Source organism: Ictalurus furcatus, chromosome 8, assembly GCF_023375685.1.
Source record: "Ictalurus furcatus strain D&B chromosome 8, Billie_1.0, whole genome shotgun sequence".
Taxonomy (NCBI): Eukaryota; Metazoa; Chordata; class Actinopteri; order Siluriformes; family Ictaluridae; genus Ictalurus; species Ictalurus furcatus.
The window spans coordinates 25,482,689-25,505,322 of NC_071262.1; the positions used below are offsets into that span (position 1 = coordinate 25,482,689).

The 22,634-nt window shown below is 42.2% G+C and overlaps 1 protein-coding gene across 3 annotated transcripts in view; it reads right to left on the reverse strand.

Annotated features, from left to right (window-relative positions):
• Positions 1-22,634, reverse strand: part of stx3b (syntaxin 3b) — a 30,435-nt gene that overhangs the window by 5,605 nt on the left and 2,196 nt on the right. For 2 of the 3 annotated variants that reach the window (XM_053631742.1, XM_053631740.1), the window contains exons 2-9: positions 14,442-14,516; positions 14,228-14,327; positions 8,278-8,352; positions 7,872-7,942; positions 7,660-7,768; positions 5,792-5,865; positions 3,668-3,802; positions 1,113-1,223 (exon numbers count right to left, since the gene is read on the reverse strand). In XM_053631742.1, the coding sequence (XP_053487717.1) occupies positions 1,113-1,223; positions 3,668-3,802; positions 5,792-5,865; positions 7,660-7,768; positions 7,872-7,942; positions 8,278-8,352; positions 14,228-14,327; positions 14,442-14,516 (750 nt within the window). Of the gene's footprint in view, positions 1-863; positions 975-1,112; positions 1,224-3,667; positions 3,803-5,791; positions 5,866-7,659; positions 7,769-7,871; positions 7,943-8,277; positions 8,353-14,227; positions 14,328-14,441; positions 14,517-22,634 lie in introns of all 3 variants that reach the window. The other variant, XM_053631743.1, reaches the window with a different exon arrangement.

Below are 22,634 nucleotides of genomic sequence, written 5' to 3' on the forward strand. Positions count from 1 at the left end.
CGTATACAGACTGTGTACAGAGCACGCACACAAGCGACACCGAGTCAGAATAACGAAAAGCTCGACACAAATACGCACACAAAACATATAGACACTGAAATCTGTAGTTAAAAAGAGAGAAACATGGAAAGAGAGAGTATACAGTCTAGAAAATAAGTGTGTACAGGCTTCTATTTAATTCGTTTCATAATTTACATTACTCCGTGTAAGTAAATTTAACAATAATATTAACACCTGTATGCATTTGTTTGTTAAATAACGAACACCTACATGGCATAAGGTTTATTAACCAACGACTAAAACAGTCCGCTGGATGGACGAGTTTGAAATTGCGCCCTCTCTGGTAGGAGAGTTCATAACGTGGATTGTGCTGCGTCATTCTCCACCTTGTCGATTAATCTCATGCCAAGTCCATAAGCATACAGAAGGAACTTACAGCTGCATTCCAAACCACATCCTGCACACGAAACGGAACGGTTGGGTTACGTTCAGAAAACAGACCTGTACCGAAGGGGGGGTCCGTGAACACATCCATGGCTACAAGATGTCTGAGAAGATGTTGGGTATTTACAGACAACCTTCATGCTGATTCCTTTGTGTTGTTTGCACTACAGGAAGGCGTGTCCCACTTGTCGTGTGTATAACATTTTTCTATAGCGACGGTACTCGAAGTGTGGTAACCGGTTTCGATAGAAGAGGTGGGTGGAGAAACGCGCATTTTAAAGAGATGTTACAATGCGAGGCTCGGTTCGAACGCAAGATCACAACGTTTGTTCACAATATAGACGTGTGGCGGAAGGGTGAGAAGTTTGAGGAATGGCCGGGGCAGAGGGGGCGGGGTCAGATATGTCTCAGCCACTCACGCGCTGCGCCTCCTGCTGATATTTGGCGGCTTTTTTAGTGTCGGCTACCGCCCGCTCGACAAAGCCCACCGATTGGTCCATGTTGCTCTCAATCCTGTCAATAATTCCACCCTGACAGGTGATGAGCCAGAAATGGAGGAGGACAGAAAGAAAGAGAGAGAGAGAAAGAGAAGAAAAAGGGAAGAGACAGCAGGAGCAGTGATGTTATTATGTGATTAAGGTGTGTGAGGGTGTGTGTTTGTTCCATACCTTCCGGGCTTTGGTCTGATACCTGACTGCTTTCTTTGTTTCAATCTTTGCTGCTGCAATATGATCCACTGATTTTGACACATTCGCCTCTATGTTATCGATGATGTCACCCTGAAACACAAACACGCACATGATCAGAGAGAAGCACGTGCACACACACACTCACAAGCAAACATGCAACAATATATTGTGTATTATGATATTATGTCATATCACCCTGCAGCTCTCGCCTGGTTTCCCACTGAAGCTAAGTAGCGTTGAGCGTGGCCAGTATCTGGATGGGAGACCTCCTGGGAAAAACTAAGGTTGTTGCTGGAAGTGGTATTAGTGAGGCCAGCAGGGGGCGCTCACCCTGTGGTCTGTGTGGGGCCTAATGCCCCAGTATAATGACAGGGACACTATCTATGCTTTCAGATGAGACGTTAAACTGAGGTCCTGACTCTCTGTGGTCATTAAAAATCCCACGACACTTATCGGAAAAGAGTGGGGCTATAACCCCGGTGTCCTGGCAAAATTCCCCCATTGGCCCTTCTCTATCACGGCCCCCTAATAATCCCCATGTCTGAATAAGCTACATCACTCTCTCCTCTCCATTAATAGCTGGTGTGTGGTGGGAGTTCAGGCGCACTATGGCTGCGTCGCATCATCCTAGTGCATGCTACACACTAGTGGTGGTTGAAGAGGACCCCCACCCCCCACCCAATGCTATGTAAAACTCTTTGAGTGTCTAGAAAAGCGCTATATAAATGTAACTTAACTAAAAACTGTAGCTAACTCTCTCACTCACTTTCAGGCTTTTTCCACTGCACAAACTAGCAAAACATTTGCCACCACAAAGCACTGGTTCAGTACCAAAAGTTTCAGTTGTATGTTTTTTGGTTGCTGCTCAAGCTACCAGCAGGAACTACAGCACCAGAGGTCGATTGATTGGTTGACAATCACTGACAACATTTTGTTGTGTTGTTTTTTAAAATTTTTTTTTTATTTTAAATCATTTTGGCTGTCCCTATTTCTATTTATTTGGAGTGTTACTTTTTGGTTCAGTTTGGATGTATATCTTTTATTTACTTTAAAATGTATTAATAGTTCTTAGTATATATATATTAATATTCATTTAATAAGAAAAGTACAGTACATTTTCATGCTACAGTCCGTACTGTTTATTTTTTTTTACTACAGCTCAGCAATATTTTACTTTGAGCGTTATGTTTTCATCGGTTGATTAATCGGTCATCGGCAGGTAGATACCGCCCGACAAGGTATCGGTATCGGTAAAATCCACTATCGGTCCACCTCTATAAGGCACTCCTTGCTGCTAACTGGCTACACAAACCACTTCACAGAATAAGAAAGCAAACATAATGAAAAATACTGAATAAAAACAAAGAAGCTAAAGCAAGGAAGTCTGGTTTGTTGGTGCTGGTTTTTTGTCATTAAAATCAAAGTTCTCCTATTTTAATTCATCAACAAATAACATCTTGAAATCATAAGTGTCGAAAAATCGCTGTTGTATAAGAGGAACAACTCTTTATCTGCTTCACTCTGTATCTGCTGACGTTCGCTTGGTTTCCACAGTTGTTGACTTGCTACCCGAGTGTGATCACCTGTTTTGTGTTTAATTCTTCTAAATTAGTTTGTCTATTTATACCCTGTTGCGTCAATGTCTCGTAGCGAAGCCTTATTTTCCTAGCTTCTTAGTTCACGTTTCTTGTAACTTTGAACCTGTTCTTGAGTTCTGCGACTATCCATATGCCTTCCATAACTCTGTCTATCTGTGTCGTGACCTCTGTAGAGTTCTCTGCTTATGATCCCTGCATTGCACTTAAAAGATCACATCGAGTTTACAAACTTGCATAGGCGTTGTCATCTGCCGTAATGATGACGCAGCTGCTTTATTGTCATCGTTATAATACACAAATAAACAACGTTCCCAAAATTCCACTAGTTCTCATTTGAGCATAGGTCTGGTTTTTGAATGTGCAATGGAAAAACACTTTCAGACGCTCTGAAACATTTGACATTCGCAAACCGAACAGGATATAACACGTGTCAAAAATGCAACCACTTACCTCTCAGGTTTTTTGTTTTTTTTTCCTCCCCTCAGCCAGCATTTAACAAGCAAAATAAAAATCAACTTGATCAACACTATTTTATTGTGTACTAGATTATAAACAAATCGAATGAATGCTAACACTTAATCAATATGTACTACCTCGGAGTTTTAGTGAATGTGTTAATACATGAAGCAAATGAAAAAGAAAGTCAGGGAAAGGGATCCGGTGTGGGAAACTCACATTTGGAAAGCAGATGACAGTGGATCAGGGTTAAAGAGCGAGAGAGCGAGCGACCAATCACAGCGAGGAGCCGGAGAGAAAAGGAAAACTCGGACAAACAGACAGGAAGTAGATAAAATGCCTGCGATGAGGAAAGAGGGGGAAAGAAGAGGAGGTAGAAAAATGAAGAATAGATGTGAAGTCTTTCTGAAGGCGGCTGACGAAAAGGAAATGTATGAAGACGCAGAGGGAGTTGACGGAGGGATGAACGGAGGCATGTACCTGACTCTCGACGAGCATGGCGATGTCCACGAACATGTCGTGCAGTTCCTTTATGCTGCTCTCCAGCCGTACGATGTCTTTGTGACGAGACTCGATCTCGCTCAACGCCTGCTTGGAGATTCCCGAATCTACGATCTAAAACGTGCAAAGATTTTCACGTCAGGCTCATTTTCAACCCAGTTCTGTATGAAAGCTGTGGAAATATGGTGGAAATATCTTAAATATCTATTATTCCTCAACAGAACAAAACCACCGCAATTTCATAATCGGAACTATTAAATACGTTCGACTGTTTTCACTTGCCTAGAGGCTAATACATATGTTCCACCTTCTTATACCACAGCGCTGTTCAATTCTCAAATCTGATTGGTCAAATGAAAGGCGTTTCGTTTACTCCAATGGTAGCTCGAACACTGGTTCTGGTTCTAATTTAAATCACAGGATTATATTAACGAGCTCGCTCTAATACGTTATCGTTTCTATAGTAACAGCTCTTTCACGGCGGATGCAGCACACAATTTAAGTCTAATAATGAACACTGAAGGTGTTATTTACAGGTGTTAATTAGCAAACAGTCAGAGGTTACATACTGGGATTGATCTCAATATATTTTTTTGCTAAGATTATTATTCCCACGGCCGAGATAACATAGCTAATATTAACACTTTGTATCAACACTAGATCATGTTACTTCCGTAAACAGCGTCGAAAAAGTCTCATAGACCTGCAGTGCATTATGGGAATTACTCAGTCAACAAAACATTGCACGAAGACTTAAAGCACACCTCTAATGGTTTTGAAACGTGCCTAATTTAGTTTTAAAGGTCTCATACAATAGATTTACATGCATCTGAGGTCAAAAAACACTTTAACGTGCTCATAATTTAAACTGCAGCAATGTCTTTCCCCCCCAGTGTCACAAACGACTCATTAAATGATCCGTTCTAAATGATTCATTCGAAACTCCTCCTTTCAGAGAGCATACTCTGCTCTGATTGGTCTACCGCTGTTAGCGTGTGTCGAAAAGGAAACGCCCACTACCGTAACGAGTTTCAGCTCCGTCTGTCAGCGAGCAGCCGATGAAGACCAGAGGCAGGGCTTTTTGTTACAAACCTACGTAGGTTAGTACAGGAGGTAAGTCTGGAATCACTAACGACTCGATTCAGCTGTTCAGAATCGGTTCCTTCTTTTGGGAATCAATAACTCAGTTTGTCGTGCACTTTGATTTTTTTAAACTTTACAGACTTTTTAACATTCACAAAGGGAATGTTCACACACTACATCAAAGGGAATATCTGAAAAACCATAACAGGTGCACTTTAAAAATAGCGAGTATAAAAGGTTTTGCTTTAATGTTCGGGTTCATGTACTGAGCACCGCCTCAGTGTTCTTCACGCTCGAGTGATTTTTACGATTTCTCCGCACGCATGGTAAAACATTGTTTACCATTTTCCGTCGCCATATTTCTAATCAATGATTGAAAGAGTTTAACCAAGGAAGTTTTCAGTCCTATACGCTCTTCAGCCAGTGCTTTTTTTTTCTCTTTCATTCTGGCTCACTTAATTATACGTAGAGAGAAAAGAAACCAGACCGAATAGCAACCGAACAGAAGGTATCAAATTTCCCTTGCTTTTCTCGTATACACAGCTCTCCGATCTTCATGTTGGTTTATCTTTTTTTCAACAACAAATACGGTCTTTACGGGCGAAACTGAAGTCTAAAACCAAGAGTAGATGCTCAGACAAGATATTTATTGTATTTTTAAGCAATCAATCTAACAGACACACCTGGGTAATTGGGTGGACTGATAAAAAAATGTGCCCTGTGCTACGTTGTTTAACATAAATATAAATACCAGGAAATAAAAGCTGAAATCCGAAACTCTCTTCTCATATTTATCTTTCGATCTCAAACCCGAAACCACTGAATTGGCCTTGCTGTTCCAATAGTTTTGGAAGGGACTGTATGTACAGAGAAAAAGAAACCAAACCAAATAGAAAAACGAACAAAAAGTATTTTTTCCACCCGTTCTGATTCGGACTCCTGATTAATAGCTGTGAGACCTAACTAGACTAGACGTCAGACTGTATACGCACAAGCGCAGAGAAAAATCACACAGTTTACCCCGGCGGTGAAGACCGATGCGTTGCCCCCCTCCAACATTTCCTCCAGCTCTTCATCAGTAGTGACTCTACCAGCTAAAGAGGGAAAGACAGTGTTACGTTTCAACTGATAACTCATGCTTTGCACTGTACTTAGTGATTTAATCAGGTTTTTAGTAAATTTACAACCTATAAACAAACATGAACTGCACTGAATAATACTACAGTGGTTACTTAAAACTGTAGAGGTTAGAAAATGAAGAGGAAAAGAAAAGACATGCCGTCAGTTTGACACTCTGAAACCACAACGCTTGAGAGAGGAAGCAGTTTGAGGTTTTGTAAAAAGGAGTTATGCTCGAGTTACAGTGCTGAAACAGAAAGCCAAAATGGCCGAGTTATCTCAATTATATTACTTATTATAAACGGTTTAGTATTCTAATAAATTATAATCAAGAGCCTATCATTTTACACAGTCGTATATTTACACAAGTATAAGGACAGAATTCTAATTACGGGGTTACATACAGTTTATAATTCGACGCATATAGTTATGTACATTTTACATCGGTTTGTCTTATTCGTTCGGAGAGCGCTGATGTTTAGTGTGAACCATTGAATTAAGCCGGAACGAAGCTAATAGTTCGCTATTTATGCTCACTACATAGGACAGAGGTATTCGAGCTGCTGGACGCAAGACATTTCAGAGGAGCGCGAGGTATATTTACGTCATCAGATGTGCTGCCATCCTTTTTGTGTGGGAGCGCCGCTGGAACGTACTCCAAAGTAAACCGAAAAACAATTTTTTTTTTTTTTTACATAATTACAAAAGGGTAGATGAGATAAAAGGTGTTTTGAACTCTTTCGTATTAACTGATGCTCTATGGACGTCCCCGCCTCCTTCTTCCATCTTAAGGTACGTTCACACACACACACACAGCGGTTTTATCGCTGCAAGTCGCTGTACTATGAAGTCGCCGTAGGCGGGCCTACTACTGGTTGCCATAGTAACATGTACCAGTGGGTGGCGCAAATAGCATTCCACTCTTGACAACAAACCGGTTTTCTGGTCTGTAAAATGAAAAACTCTGGACGGAGAGGGTTTGTATAGGTATAAAACGCACAAGTGTATATATGCATCATATCCTACGAGATGAAGGAGAAGCAGCGTGTGCGCTTGGACACTGCGGCCATTTATCTGCGCCGAAAGCGTACAAAACTCGCAGGAAGCATGGCGGGTCACGGATCACGTGTGCTCTGCTGTCTTCACTCCCATCGGTAGTCGCTGCACCAAATCGCTCCATGCTTGAATAAAGTTTCCTCAACCTTTTCACGTTGCTGGACACGCCCACACTTCTTCGCTGTTGCTCATGTCGCCGGCTCTCTCTGAAAATGAATGGTCTCCGGTCGCTCCGTCGCTGCGAGCCTCTGTTTGTGTGAACGTAGCTTTACACTAGTAATGTTTTGCTCACGGTAAAAGGGATCGCTGAAAACTAAGCAGTGGGCTTCGTGGTAAAAATGTTAACCATGTCTGTCATAGGATAGAATATAATGTCGTTGTAAACCTTATATATGACAGACACGACGTGCTCGATAAAAATAAAAAGCTATTTCAAACGCAATGACTGACTTGGAAATATGTTCAGGGGAACAAAACCAGAAAAAAAAAAAATTAATTTATTCCAAACCTTTTTTCCTACAAGTGATATTTAGTGGGAGATTTATTATACAAATTAGAACAAGGCATCTTACACATACATGTGATTTTTCCCCATAATGAATAGATAAAACATTCATAAAAATTATACTAGTAGTATTTGGATAGGGAAAGAAAGCTGACAACTCTAGCTTTGTGTGTGTGTGTGTGTGTGTGTGTGTGTGTGTAAGTCTTACTGATCTCTAACTGTCTCTGGATGCGTCCTTTGCTCTTGTCTCTGAAGTCCACCTGAGCTTCGTTGTATTTTGTCATCACGTCCACAAACTTCCTGGAGAGAACTGCATGCTGGGAGAAAACGACATGAAATGGTATCCAGCTCTTTGTGTGTATATGTATGTGTGTGTATACACACGAGTGTATGCTGCATGACGGGAGGACATTCACTAACCTGTGATTTGCGTATTCTCATGTCAGCGGACACTCTCTCCTCTTCGCCCGTCTCAAGTTCCCTCTCAATAGCTGAATACAAACACACACACACACACACACACACACAGAAACAATATTTACACACATTTTCTCCAAGCTAAAGCAGCAGTTCGGGTACAGCTGCCACAGGGATACGAAGCACTTGAGCTGTGTTTTTCTGAGTCAAGATTCAAAGACCAAGTGATATATACATATATATATATATATATATATATATATATATATATATATATATATATATATATATATATATATATATATATATATATATTTTTTCCATTTCTGACATTCATACTGATAAAAGATCGCTTCATCCAACATTACATCACCACGCTACCCAGCATGCTCACAGAGCCCAGACTTACTCTTCAGCTTGTTGCGTGCGTTGTTGGCCATTTTCTTAATGTCATTGGTAAGGGCCTCCAGCTCATCTTGTGTTTCTGAAATAAAATTAGGTAACATTTAGAAGAAAGAAGCACAGCATAGAAGTCTGTGCAGGTCAGAAGGAGTGAAATACACCTAACCCTCAGCCAAGATGTAGACGATTACGTTCTTGCTAAAGATTCTTTCAGATTAGGCTCGAGTTACCAAGGTAACAGCCCGCTGTGAGGAAGAAAACCATTTAAAAAAAAAAAAACAAAAAAACCCCACAACTGATTTATTTCATGCAAATCATACCACTAATATTCTCATATGCGAACATGTTGGGGTGATGTGATATCCTGTATTAATACCACACGTATTGTGGTAGATAGATAGTAGTAGCTTGAGGGGGCGGGGCATCGTGTGGCACTGCAGTAGACAGACATCATGACTAGCTGATGGAAAAAGCATCCAATAGTCATCAGTAATCTGACATTTTTAAATATAATAATTGTTTTTGTTGTTGTTTTTTTTTAAAAAATGCACATCTTTGAGCGAACATGAACATTACAAGTGCGCTCATTTCTGCGAGCACTGAGCCACGCACACTTTCTTTCCCTTTGCTCAGCAGGTCGACACTTTCCCTGATGGTCCAGTACATTTAAATAAAAGTAAAAAGGGAATTATTTTATTTCTTTCTTTATTATTATTCTGACAAATTGTGTTTAAATAAAAACAAAGTTAAACTGTGCTTTTGTGAGCATTGTTTATCCACCTTTGATAGCAATTTGCCATATTATTATTATTATTATTATTATTATTATTATTATTATTATTCTGTGTGTGTTTACAAGGTAAAGCCTTCACTGTGAACCATGAAGTTTGAGTTAAAATCCCAGATATATCCTCCCCCCCACACCCCCTCCCAAAAAAAACCTGCTGGGTACTTGCTAGACAAAAATCTACCAAACGCTGTAGTATACGGGAAAAGTTATTAAGTTATTAAGTAACATAACAAGGTGTGCTCTTATAGGAAAACAATCAACAACAGGGTGGTGCCAAGTGCCATTATTCACACATCCAGGTGCATTTTCTTCTTCCTCTTCCTCTTTTATTCTCACCAATGACACGTCATTCTTTTAACCACTGTCTAGTTACATGCTGTAGAATGTCCAAGATAGGAGTTAGTTCCTGTTACCACTTAAGTTCTGGCTGCTATAAAGTTGCCTGTGGTGGAAAACATACTGTTACAAAGCACCGACACTGGAGACTCCTTCCATAAATGTCCAAAACTTCACCATATTAATGATTATACTTGTTTTGTTTTTTTAAGTAACAATGCAAACACTCGTCAGTGTTCCAACCACATAAACATCCACTTCCTAGTTTGAAAGGGTTACTACAGTAGAGTTGCGACATCATCAGTGGACATGGCATACGCTATTTTCAGGAATCTACCTTTTGACTTAAAATACGAAAGCTCGTCAGATGAAGATGAGAAGGAAAAAGGAAGAAGGGACGCAGATTTCACCGGACGCACTTTTAACAGGAACGTACAAATCAACGTGAGCTAGCTAGCTAGCTGGACGAAGGGCTATAAAGTGAGTGTAGCTTCTTCGGGATCTGTTTCAGGAAGCAGAGCAAAAATAAACAAAGCATCTGGCCATATTGTGTGTGAAATGTCACTTACTCGACATTTGTTTATGGAAATGTCGTATAAAAACCAATAATATCGCACTCGCAAAACCCCACAAACACACAGTGTGCACTCTAAGGTTTCGCACAATAAACTGAGAAGCAGTGAAGGGAAATGAGGAATGCAGGCCACTCGGAGAGAGCAGCAAACAGGACTTTTCAGAAACTGACGATACTGATTGTGAGAAACCGAAAAACTGAACTGATATGTGAGAAGAAGCTGCTCTTCTGAAAAAAAAAAAACTGAACACTGGATACCAAACCGATTGTAACTGATGATCTGCAGTTTTCACATGTATTTGAATTATTCTACAGTCTGTCTCAAAAGTCTCCATATTTAAGGGAAAGTTTAGCTTTTATTTTTTTAAAGCTCCATTTTTTATGATGTACATAAAAAGTTTTTTGAAGGTTAAACAATAAAGACAATTTTTCACAGCCTTCTTTGCTCATATTTACCAAGGGTGCCAATACTAGTGGAGGGTACTTGGAGTATACATTCCCCCCAGCGCTAATGTTAAGGAGGTGCTAATCTCAAATCAGTGCTCCCTAAAGTCCATCAAAATGTGGACTTCGCAACGAGAGGGGTGAACACGCTGGATCTTGTTTAGACATTAGCCCCACCCCCACCTCGGCTACTCAGAACACATCTCTGTTATGTTAATCCCAGCATACAGACCGCTCGTCAGGCGCTCCAAACCGGTTCCGAAGCAGGTGAAAACCTGGCCAGCGGGAGCCATGTGTGCTCTTCAGGACTGTTTTGAGCACACTGACTGGGACATGTTCAGGGAGGCTGCATCCGACAGCGACTCCACCAACTTGTAGGAATACGCGGTATCAGTGACCAGCTACATCAGTAAGTGCATGGATGACATCAGTGTCTCCAAGACGATCACAACACGCTCCAACCAGAAGCTGTGGATGATTGCGGAGGTGCGTGGTGCTGTGTCTAACCACAGCTGATGTGAGGAAAATTCTACGCAGAGTCTCTCATGGAAAGCTGCTGGATCAGACAAAAAAAAATGTTCCTGGCAGAGTGCTCAGAGGATGTGCAAGACCAGCTGGCAGGTGTTCTCACTGACATCTTCAACATCTCCCCGAGCAGCACCGTTGTTCCAACGTGCTTCAAGGCCTCCATCATTGTCCTCGTGCCGAAGAAGTCTTCAATGTCCTGCCTCAACGACTACCGGGTCCCGCTGCACTCACATCCATCATCATGAAGTGCTTCGAGAGGCTCATCAAGACCCTGCTGCCCACCTCACTGGACCTGCTGCAGTTCACGTATTGCCCCAGCTGCTCAACGGATGATGCCATCGCCACCACCCGACATCTGGCCCTCACCAACCTGGACCGGAAGGACACCTACGTTCGAATGCTGTTTATAGACTTCAGTTCAGCATTCAACACAATCATTCCTCAGCACCTGATTGGAAAGCTGAACCTACTAGGCCTGAACACCTCCATCTGCAACTGGATCCTGGACTTCCTGACTGGGAGACCTCAGTCAGTCCGGATCGGGAACAACCTCTCCAGCACCACCACACTGAGCATAGGGGCCCCTCAGGACTGTGTGCTCAGTCCACTGCTGTTCACTCTGCTAACTCACGACTGTGCAGCAACGCACAGCTCCAATCACATCAAGTTCGCCGACGACCCGACTGTGGTGGGTCTCATCAGTAAGAACGGCGAGTCGGCATACAGAGAAGAGGTGCAGCGGCTAACACGCTGGTGCAGAGCCAACAACCTGTCTCTGAAAGCAACCACTCTCTCCACTGAACATCGACGGCTCCTCCATGGATGGAGAACCTCACCTGGTCCCTCAACACCGGCTCCATAGCCAAGAAAGCCAAGCAGCGTCTCAACTTTCTGCGAAGGCTGAAGAAAGCCCATCTCCCACCCCTCATCCTCATCACGTTCTACAGAGGAACTATTGACAGCATCCTGAGCAGCTGCATCACACTCTGGTTCGGATATTGCAACTTGCAAAGACCCTGCAGCGGATAGTGAGGACAGCTGAGATCATTGCGGCCTCTCTTCCCTCCATCGCAGACATTTACACCACATGCTGCATTCGCAAAGCCACCAGCATTGTACATGACCCCACACACCCCTCAAACACACTCTTCACCCTCCTGCCTTCTGGACAAAGATACCGAAGCATTCAGGCCCTCACGGCCAGACTGTGTAACAGCTTCCTCCCCTCAGCCATCAGACTCCTCAACACTCAGAGACTGGACTCTCTCTCTCTCTCTCTCTCTCTCACACACACACACACACACACACACACACACACACACACACATTCATACTGAACTGAACACCATCCCTCTCCCATTGCAATATTTGCACATTCCTGCATTGCCTATTGCATTTTTGCTGCTACTGTACTATCGTATTTAATTTCGTGTCACTATTACACACTTTACCTGGCTGCTACTGCAATAACTGTTATGTCCATATTTGGTATAAGCTAACCACACACGGCACTGCTGCCAAACTTATTAACCAATTCAAAAAGACTAGAAGTGTCGCAACCCGACCAAGAAGAAGTGGACGTCCACGAACATCCTCTGACGACGGATGGTGCTGGAAAACATCTTCAAGGTCTACTGTATGGAGACCTTTGGGACACCCTGTATTATCATCCCGTTTTACTATTATTATTATTGCAAGTTAAACTTTTTCTACTTCTAGTGTTGCATTAAGCACAGTTTAACTGACTGCTTTGAACTAGCATTAGTTTCTAAGCTACCGTCAATACCGTTTAAACCTGATGACATTTCTCTATAATGTTCTACGGAAGAGCTGCGGTGTGTTCTTTAGACGGCTGGAGGGTGTGTTGACTGTAAATACCAGCACGGCTGCACAAATCCAGCGTTAACCGTCGGACGAATCGGCCGCGGCCTTACGGGCTCCTTCAGCAGCTAACAGAGGTTAGGTTAGCTAAAGTACACGGGATATTAAAAAGGTCACGTGTCCTTGCATAAACCCATATTTACAGTTATAATATTACAAAACGAATCGAGATTGACATGGTATTTTTGAATAACAATACGTATTTTGCGGGAAACTCATCTGAATCAATCAATCATCCCATTTCTTGTTCTAGCAAAGCGACCAGTTTATTTACATTTCCCAGTGGCAGTAGTTCAACTAAATTAAGTGCGGATTTGAACTATTTTGTTGGCCAAGTAATTTTTTTTTGTGTGTTTGACTATGGGTCTGGGAAAATCCATGACATGTTTCAGTAGCTTGAATTCTAGCAAAGAGCCACAATGATGGAAAAATCATGACAAAAATGAGGGTTTTCTGCCTACGACATACTTTAACACCTCTATTTTAAGACGCCATACGTACATTTCCTCAAAAGTATACAGGACCTTCTTTATTTATTTAATTAATTAACGCATCTTATTTATTTGAGACTTGCCGAGGGTATATTCCTGCAAACGTCACACTGTGTGAGGAGCCAGGTTAACTAATACGCCGGTAAAGGTTAACTAATACCCTGTTAGTGTTAAGTGTGATTTCCTCACACGGGGAACGTCAAGCTTTCATCAAGTTGTTGGAAAGGCACAGGGCATGTTTAAAATGGACAGAAGTCTAATTAATTCAGTTTGTAATCACATATCGGTGCTCAAAATGCCTGTAATGCTCCTGCGCCACGGTCGGGATGAAATCCATCCATGAAATCTATTTTCCGTACCGTTTATCCTCTACACAGGGTCGCGGGGAGCCTGGAGCCTATCCCAAGGAACTCGGTGCATGACACCCTGGACGAGGTGCCAAACCTCGCAGGGCACGATCACACACGCATTCACACACTAAGGACAATGTGGAAATGCCGATCAGCCTCCAACTAATGTCTTTGGACTAGGGGATGAAACCGGAGTACCCGGAGGAAACCCCCGAAGCACGGCGAGAACACGCGCGTACAGGGCGGAGGCGGGAATCGAGCCGCCAAACCCCAGAGGTGCGAGGCAAACCTGCTAGCCACTAAGCCACCGTTCCCTACAAAACTGTGAAAGTGGACTGAATTTGTGCACTTTTAAATGTATTTACAGTGATGGACAAAAGAACTAAATCAGGAACAAGACGGTTTGTTTTTTTTTTTTTTTAAAAGGGAACTAAATAATCGAGAAAAGCAATTTGAATATTTGTAATGAACATACCATTGAATAATGCGTCTGAAACTGCGTTCTGGTTCACAGTTCCCACTGTATGTGTGTGTGTGTGTGTGTGTGTGTGTGTGTGTCTTACTCTGATCAGATGTCGGCGCAGACAGAATAACAGAGTAAAGTTTCTTCACTTCAGCTACATTTTCGTCAATCTTGTCGATGCCTTTTCTGATTTCTTCAATCTGAAACAAAGATAAACATTCCGAACAAATAATAATAATAATAATAATAATAATAATAATAATAAACAACACAGTCTCGGACCCAAGGCTTGTTTAATATGGTCATGACCTTACCTGTGTAAAAAAATCATCCATGAACCCTTCGTTAACCACAGCGATCGACACGTCCTCGTCGTCATGGTCACACGTCTGTGAAAAGTAAATACAGAAGGTCTTGGCATATGACAGATGGTTATATATGCGGTCTTAGCTTGACATGCACGTGTCTCTATGACAAGTTGCAACCTCACGTCAATACAAAAGGACGTCGGGAACTAGCTGTCTAATCCCTGTATTGTCTTTTCTTAACCGTAACACACCTGACTCAAACTTTCAGAGGATCCTGAAGACCTTGATTAGCTGGATTAGGCGTGTTAGATTAGTGTTAGATGTGTGGTCCTGTATGAGAAAGGACGGAGACGGGTGTGTGATGACATGTCATGTTACATAAGTGCTTGCTTGTTTGAACTTCCAGTAACTACAGATCATAAGTTTATATACGGGAAGTTTTGCTTTTTTTTTTTTTAAAGAGGGACCATAAATATTGCATTTAGTTGTTTATTTAGTGCTGCCTGAATAAGCTATTTCACATAACAGATATTTACATAAAGTCCACAAGACACAATAACAACCGAATTTACACAAACGAACCAGTGTAAAAGTTTACACACGCTCGATTATTAATCCTGTGTGTCGTTACCTGGCTGATCGACGACATGATGTTTTTATTTTTTGTGATGGCTATTTTGTTTACACATATTATTTCCTCCGCCCATTTAGTACTGCCTTTTAGAAGCTACAGAAGATATTTACATGTTTCCCAGAAGACAAAATAATAACGATTTACACCGATCATCCTGGATGTTCAAATGGCTCTTAATGTATCGTCTTGCCTTCTTGAGCATCAGTGAACGTTTGCACCTTTTGTAATAGTCGTGTACGAGTCCCTCAGTCGTCCTCGGTGTGAAGAGATGGATCTCGACATCATATAGCCGCCGTTAAAAGGAAGGGAGTCAAATATGTAGAAGATGCTGGAAAAGTGAAGAATGTGCAGGACCTGGAGGATTTTTCTGAAGATCAGTGGGCAGTTTAACCGCTCAGGACGAACACGGGACTCGTGAACAACTCTCTCAAAACATAAACACATCCAGGTAACGACACACGGGATTAAGAATCGAGCGTGTTCAGGGCATCTTCCGGAAAACCATCCAAACACTGGAGCTTTTACTTAAAGTTTACATTAACTTAGAGATTGATTATAGTGTGAGTAATACACCTGTCCTCACCTTTCAGCTGAACGAATACACTTTGACCTGAGGTGCTTACTGTACGATTTGAATCGAATCAAGTCGGTACATCCCAGCATGACTTCATTACCCCGCAGTATACACGCTTTCATTCATACAACACACATCAGTAGTTATGGGTTAAAGACGTCTCGCTGTACAAACACACATTTAATCGTGTCCAGTGAATTAAAAAAGAATTAGCCTTATTGAATGTGACTCATTAAAAGGCACAAACTTCTATTTAATAGGATTTTAAAAGGACAGACTGACTTACTAAACATTTCCATATGCTAGCTCATATCTCTCCCTGTGCAAACTGAAGGCTCGGGGAAATTTGTTTGCACCCGATTACAACACTACATGCTTCATGAATTTAGAGCGATTTGAATCCATCTCTCTCAAGATGCGTCAGACCCGTGACGTAAATCCAGGTTAACAGACCTATCGGATTCGTAGAACAGTACAAGTTCTTCCTCTGAGATTAGCTTATGTTCTAATGTATCGACGGCAGACGATAAGACACGGCAACAGAGACCGTCAAAAAGGAGGATACGCAAGAAAGACTGGCTGATGTAGCGTTCGAGTTGTTATATTATAGCTGTAGGCGGAAACGAATCCAGACTCTTTCTAAAAATATCCCTTAATCCATATTCTCAATGCGAAAATGTAAGACACTATCTCCACTTTGATCGTTTGTATGTCTAGAAATCCCCACGTCTGAGCGAGTTTATAGAGTGGTTCCCTTCCCTGCAAACCCGGATGTCTGTGTGACGTACGGGGATATGATCACGTCGCCGTTTCACAAAGTTATTTGCAGAATCATCACGTTGTGGTATATGCAAATATAAAATGAAGCGAGGGTTTAGATCAGCTGTAACGATCCGTTTTCAGTCCCTCCAAGCATTTGCAAGTTTGCAGAAATGAACGCAAAATAAAGCAAGCTTTGCGATACTCGCAGGAGCGTGCGATTTTTCAAAAATTCAAGATTTGGGCATGTGACGTCGTCACGACACGCATCCAGCCAAAGCCCTCTTCGATTCACGTGCGTCGAACATGAGTACAGCTAAAAAGGTCTCGTTTACTGAAAACCAATTCCGCCAATTCAAGTAGTTTTCTGTAAAAAAAAAAAAAAAAAAGGAAAAGAAAAAAAGAAACACAAAACACATCTGCAAAAATCAAGCATTTTGGCCGCAACAATCACAAAAGAACTCTGCGAAATCCTGTACGGATGCATATGCGCATCCTGCAGGGCTCCTGCATTATGGTCGGGAGATTGCGAGTACTCTTAACCTGTCAATCACAGTGGCACTAACCAATCGTGAGGGTCTGTGAGAACATGTATGTGGAAGAGGGCGGATAGCACTTTCTTCAGCGCGTTACTTACAGTTAGATTTATATGGCGCTTTTCCTGACACTTAAAGCACTTTATGTACATACCACTCGTGTGTAGCATGCACCTGGATGATGCGACGGCAGCCATAGTGTGCCAGGATGCCCACAACACCATCCATTAGTGGAGAGGAGAGAGTGATGTAGCCGATTCAACAATGGGGATTATTATGGGGCCATGATAGAGAAGGGCCAATTGGGGGAATTTCACCAGGACACCGGGGTTATACCACTTGCTGGCCTCACTTAGACCACTTCCAGCAACAACCATAGTTTTCCCCAGGAGGTCTCCCATCCTGGCCAGGCTCAACCCTGCTTAGCTTCAGTGGGATACCAGGCGTGAACTGCAGGGTGATATGACTCTAGCATGCGTGTTACAAAGCATGATGACAGCAATACGAGATGATGTGGTCGACTGGTGTCACGTGTCTCAGACAAAGCAAGCATTAGCCCTCAGCCTCACTGGGTGGTAGCTGTGGTATGATGCATGATAGAGGAGATCTGGCTGGTGGGTGGGAACTGACCAAATTGGGGAGAAAATGGGAAAAAAAAAAAAAAAAAAGGTAGATTTGCGCCATATACCGACATTATCATCCGTTCACTATATTGCACTGCCATTATATCCAGTGATGTCGATCGCCGATTATTATTATGTTATTATTATTTTATTACCAGACCTGCCAACTATTACGCATTTTGCATTGGAGCGTAACGAAAACATTGCGTACACTAGTGTTAGAAAGTCAAGGGTTAGTGTTTAGGTCCACTGCATTATGGGTATTACAGTTTGAGGTTGAGGTACGCCAAAGAGCGTATGACGACTCATGAACGGTTTTCAGCCAAATGTATAAAACGGATGAAGATTTTGTCTCAAAAGATTAAACAGAGCTTTAGTCATTGGAAGTGTTTTTTGTTTTTGTTTTTTTACTTTTTAACCAATATTATTGAAGTGTTATTGTTTTTTTTTTTTACTCTTTACCACACGCTACTGCAGAATCTCTTAAAAATCCACCATCCAGCTGATAACATTACACCTCGCCTACTCTCCATAAACTGGAAAATGCTCATTATTTTCCTGTATTTTTTTTTAGGCTCTTTAACAGTTCTGATATTTTACATTTTACAAAATCTCAAATCAGGAAAAAAGCCACATTGTGCCAAAGCGTCCATCATTCCGTGACTGGTGTTTATCCTTGGGACGCACATGATACGGACTACTGAAGCGTACATCTCATTGAACACGCGAGGTTTTTTCGCCTCGTCGTTCCTGTCCCCAGACCCATGCTCTTCGTTCTTGATGATAGGGTCTAAAACTTTTCCGGTATAAACAGTCAGCGTCCTTTTTCCTGCTCCTGTCCTCTGTACATGCGCCTTCCTTTTGAAAATACTCGCACATCTTTTGTCACTCGGTCTCACGGGGATTCAGCTTTAGTTGATTAGCTTCTATCTGTTGTCCGCCATACATGCTGAGGTTGGGGTAGCAGTCCGAGTATAAGATAAGATGAGTGGCAGGGACTTTCATAAATATCTTGGAAAGTTTGTTTAAAAATATCGTTTATGACTGAGCAACAAACTGGAAGGAAGTTTCAGGAACACCGAAGAAACCCGGTGGTGAATGTCGTTTTTATGACGCACGCCACGAGTCACAAGTTGTCGAGCTCAAAGTCCGAGTAAAACGGCACTTAAAGCAAAATAAGCGTTTTTCTCGGCGTCATCATGTTGGTGGTTATGCTGGCTACTGCAGACTACTCACACAACTACACACTAACCGACACACAACTACACACTAACAGACACTCATCAACACACACAAAGTCAAAAGATTTTAAACACTTACCCATTGAAGAGGTTGTTTTTTTTTTGCTACTTTGTACCGTTTTAAAAGAATAACAAAGACATTACCACTATACATAACCAGAGACCATGAAAAGTGCTAAACAAATTAGAACCATTTTAGTTTTTAAATTCTTAACACTACAGAGACCTCCACTAATATTGGCACCCTTGGTAAATAGGCGCAAAGAAGGCTGTGAGAAATTGTCTTTATTGTTTAACTTTTTGATCTTTTGTTCCAAAAATTCACAAAAATACTCTGCTCTCATGGATATCAAACAAGTACAAACACAACACAGGTTTATCAAAAAAAAAAACAACTGTTAAATATAGGTGTGCAACAATTATTGGCACCCTTTTAGTCAATACTTTGTGCTACCTCCCCTTACCAAGATAACCGCTCTGAGTCTTCTCCTATAATGCCTGATGAGGTTGGAGAATACATGGCGAGGGATCTGAGATCGTTCCTCCATACAGAATCTCTCCAGATCCTTCACATTTCGAGGTCCACACTGGTGGACTCTCCTCTTCAGTTCACCCCACAGGATTTCTATGGGGTTCAGGGCAGGGGACTGGGATGGCCATGGCAAGACCTTGATTTTGTGGTCAGTAAAGCATTTTTGTGTTGATTTGGATCATTGTCCTGCTGGAAGATCCAACCACGGCCCATTTGAAGCTTTCTGGCAGAGGCAGTCAGGTTTTCATTTAATATCTGTTGATATTTGATAGAGTTCACGATGCCGTGTATCCTAACAAAATGTCCAGGTCCTCTAACAGAAAAACAGCCGCAAAACATTAAAGATCCACCACCATATTTAACCGTGGCCATGAGGTACTTTTCCATACGGCTACCTCTCTGTGTGCACCAAAACCACCTCTGATGTTTACTGCCAAAAAGCTCTATTTTGGTTTCATCTGACCATAGAACCCGATCCCATTTGAAGTTCCAGTAGTGTCTGGCAGACTGAAGACGCTCGAGTTTGTTTTTGGATGAGAGTAGAGGCTTTTTTCTTGAAACCCTTCCAAACAACTTGTGGTGATGTAGGTGACTTCAGATTGTAGTTTTGGAGACGTTCTGACCCCAAGACACACCTAACTTCTGCAGTTCTCCAGCTGTGATCCTTGGAGATTTTCTGGCCACTCGAACCGTCCTCTTCACAGTGCGTTGAGACGATATAGACACACGTCCAATTCCAGGTTGATTCATAACTTTTCCAGTTGACTGGAACTTCTTAATTATTGCCCTGATGGTGGAAACGGGCATTTTCAATGCTTTTGCTTTTCTTATAGTCACTTCCCATTTTGTGAAGCTCAACAACCTTTTGCCGCACGTCACGGCTATATTCCTTGGTCTAACCCATTGTTATGAATGACTAAGGGAATTTGGCCTGTGTGTTACCTCCTATTTATAGCCCTGGGTTAGTTTTCTATAACAGCAGCTCTGTGGGTAGTGTCGGCTGTAAGGTAAATAACAGGTTTATCGTTTCTATAGTAACGACTTACAGGGACTTGTATGAACGGTGAACGCTTCACATTATCAAAGGCTAAGAATAAACATATTTTTAAAAAAAGATTACGTAGCAAAGTCTAATAATAGTCAACATGATGCAGAGAGGCTTGTGAAGGAAATACTGTTTATAGCTGTTGAAATATACACCGATCAGCCATAACACCACCTGCCAAATATTGTGTAGGTCCCCTAGTGCCACCACAAGACTCCACAAGACCTCTGAAGGTGTGCTGTGGTATCTGGCACCAAGATGTTAACAGCAGATGCTTTACTGTAAGTCCTGTAAGTTGCGAGGTCGGGCCTCCATGGATCAGACTTGTTTGTCCTGTACAACCGACAGACGCTGGATCTGATTGAGATCTGGGGAATTTGGAGGCCGAGGCAACACCTTGAACTCTTTGTCACGTTCCTCAAACCGTTCTTGAACCATTTTTGCAGTGTCACTGGATGCATTATCCTGCTGAAAGAGGCTTCTGCTATTAGGGAATACCGTTGCCATGAAGGGGTGTACATGGTCTGCAACAGTGTTTATGTAGGTGGTACGTGTCAAAGTAACATCCACATGAATGCCAGGACCCAAGGTTTCCCAACAGGACATTGTCCAGAGCATCACACTTCCTCCACCGGCTTACCGTCTTCCCATAGTGCATCCTGGTGCCATCACTCACCTCCTCATCAGTACTCATCATTAATAAACCGAGCTGAATTTCTGCCATAACTCAGCATAAATGTGTCATTATACCTGCATTGCATTCTGGGACACTCGGTCCAATGGATTATCTTGAGTGACAAAAGAGGTTCCTGCTGTCTTGTTTTTTTAGGTGGTAACAACAAAATCTGGCTGTTTTGGCATAATAACTGCTACAAATGTGCTCCTGTGACATCAGCATGCCCCACACCCACACCCACACCTTCTCACAGGAATAATGAAAATGCAGAATCACTAAACACAACACAAAGATTTCGAGAGAAACACACTGACTGTGCTTCAGGGTGGAGATTTCCTTTAATAATGACAACAGAGGGAAGCAACACATGAACATGGGAAGAATTATAAAACTGAGAACACAATGTGCTTGTGTGAAGGTCAAAAAGACCGAGAAACACACACACACACACACACACACACACACACACACAGCATGCACTGGAAAAGCTGAGACAGGGAGATAAGGCTACGTGAGACTTCCTGAAGAGAGACTGTGTGTTTGCGTATGTGTGTGTGTGTGTGTGTGTGTGTGTGTGTGTGTGTGTGTGAGCAAGCGAGAGATGTGTCTGTTTAACACTAGCTCAGCACAAATCTCTCCTACCCGGGTAACAAGACCCAGAACAAAAGGTGTGTGTGTGCTGACTGAGAATAAAAATAAAAATGTGGCCTGAGTGTGAATGGAGGAAAGCGGAGTGTTTAAATGAAGAGGTCATCATTTAGGCTTCCTGGAAATCCACAGAAGAAGCAGATAAACACACACACACACACACACACACACACACACAATATTCAGCTGTTGAGAGTCCCACAGTTGACTCACAGAGCCTGCCAGAGGATTTGTCTTATGTCGTGTGTGTGTGTGTGCGCGTGTGTGTTCATTTAAAATAAAGCTTGTATGCACACAGCAGAACAATAAAGCAGCCCCACCAGCAAGTTAAACATTACAGAGACGGATCTCTGAAAACAGAGGACAAAGTAAAACACCCAGGATTCTAATATGACATGACAACACACACGTCGTATAATCTAGTGTATAATCTCTCCTTCACTTCAGAGAGAAGTGTGTGAAAACCTGCTCTGAATTCGAATCTCCTTCCTCAGACGTATGTAAATTAGAGTACATCATAATCATTAATGTGCACAAGCAAACACTCGCACACAGATATAGAGAACCTCCTCTATACGCTTCTGTAGTCATGGATTTCTGCGTGTAGTCGTGGATTTCTGCGTGTAGTCATGGATTTCTGCGTGTAGTCGTGGATTTCTGCGTGTAGTCGTGGATTTCTGCGTGTAGTCGTGGATTTCTGTCTGTAGTCGTGGATTTCTGCGTGTAGTCGTGGATTTCTGTCTGTAGTCGTGGATTTCTGCGTGTAGTCATGGATTTCTGCGTGTAGTCATGGATTTCTGTCTGTAGTCATGGATTTCTGCGTGTAGGCGTGGATTTCTGCGTGTAGTCGTGGATTTCTGTCTGTAGTCGTGGATTTCTGTCTGTAGTCGTGGATTTCTGCGTGTAGTCGTGGATTTCTGTCTGTAGTCAT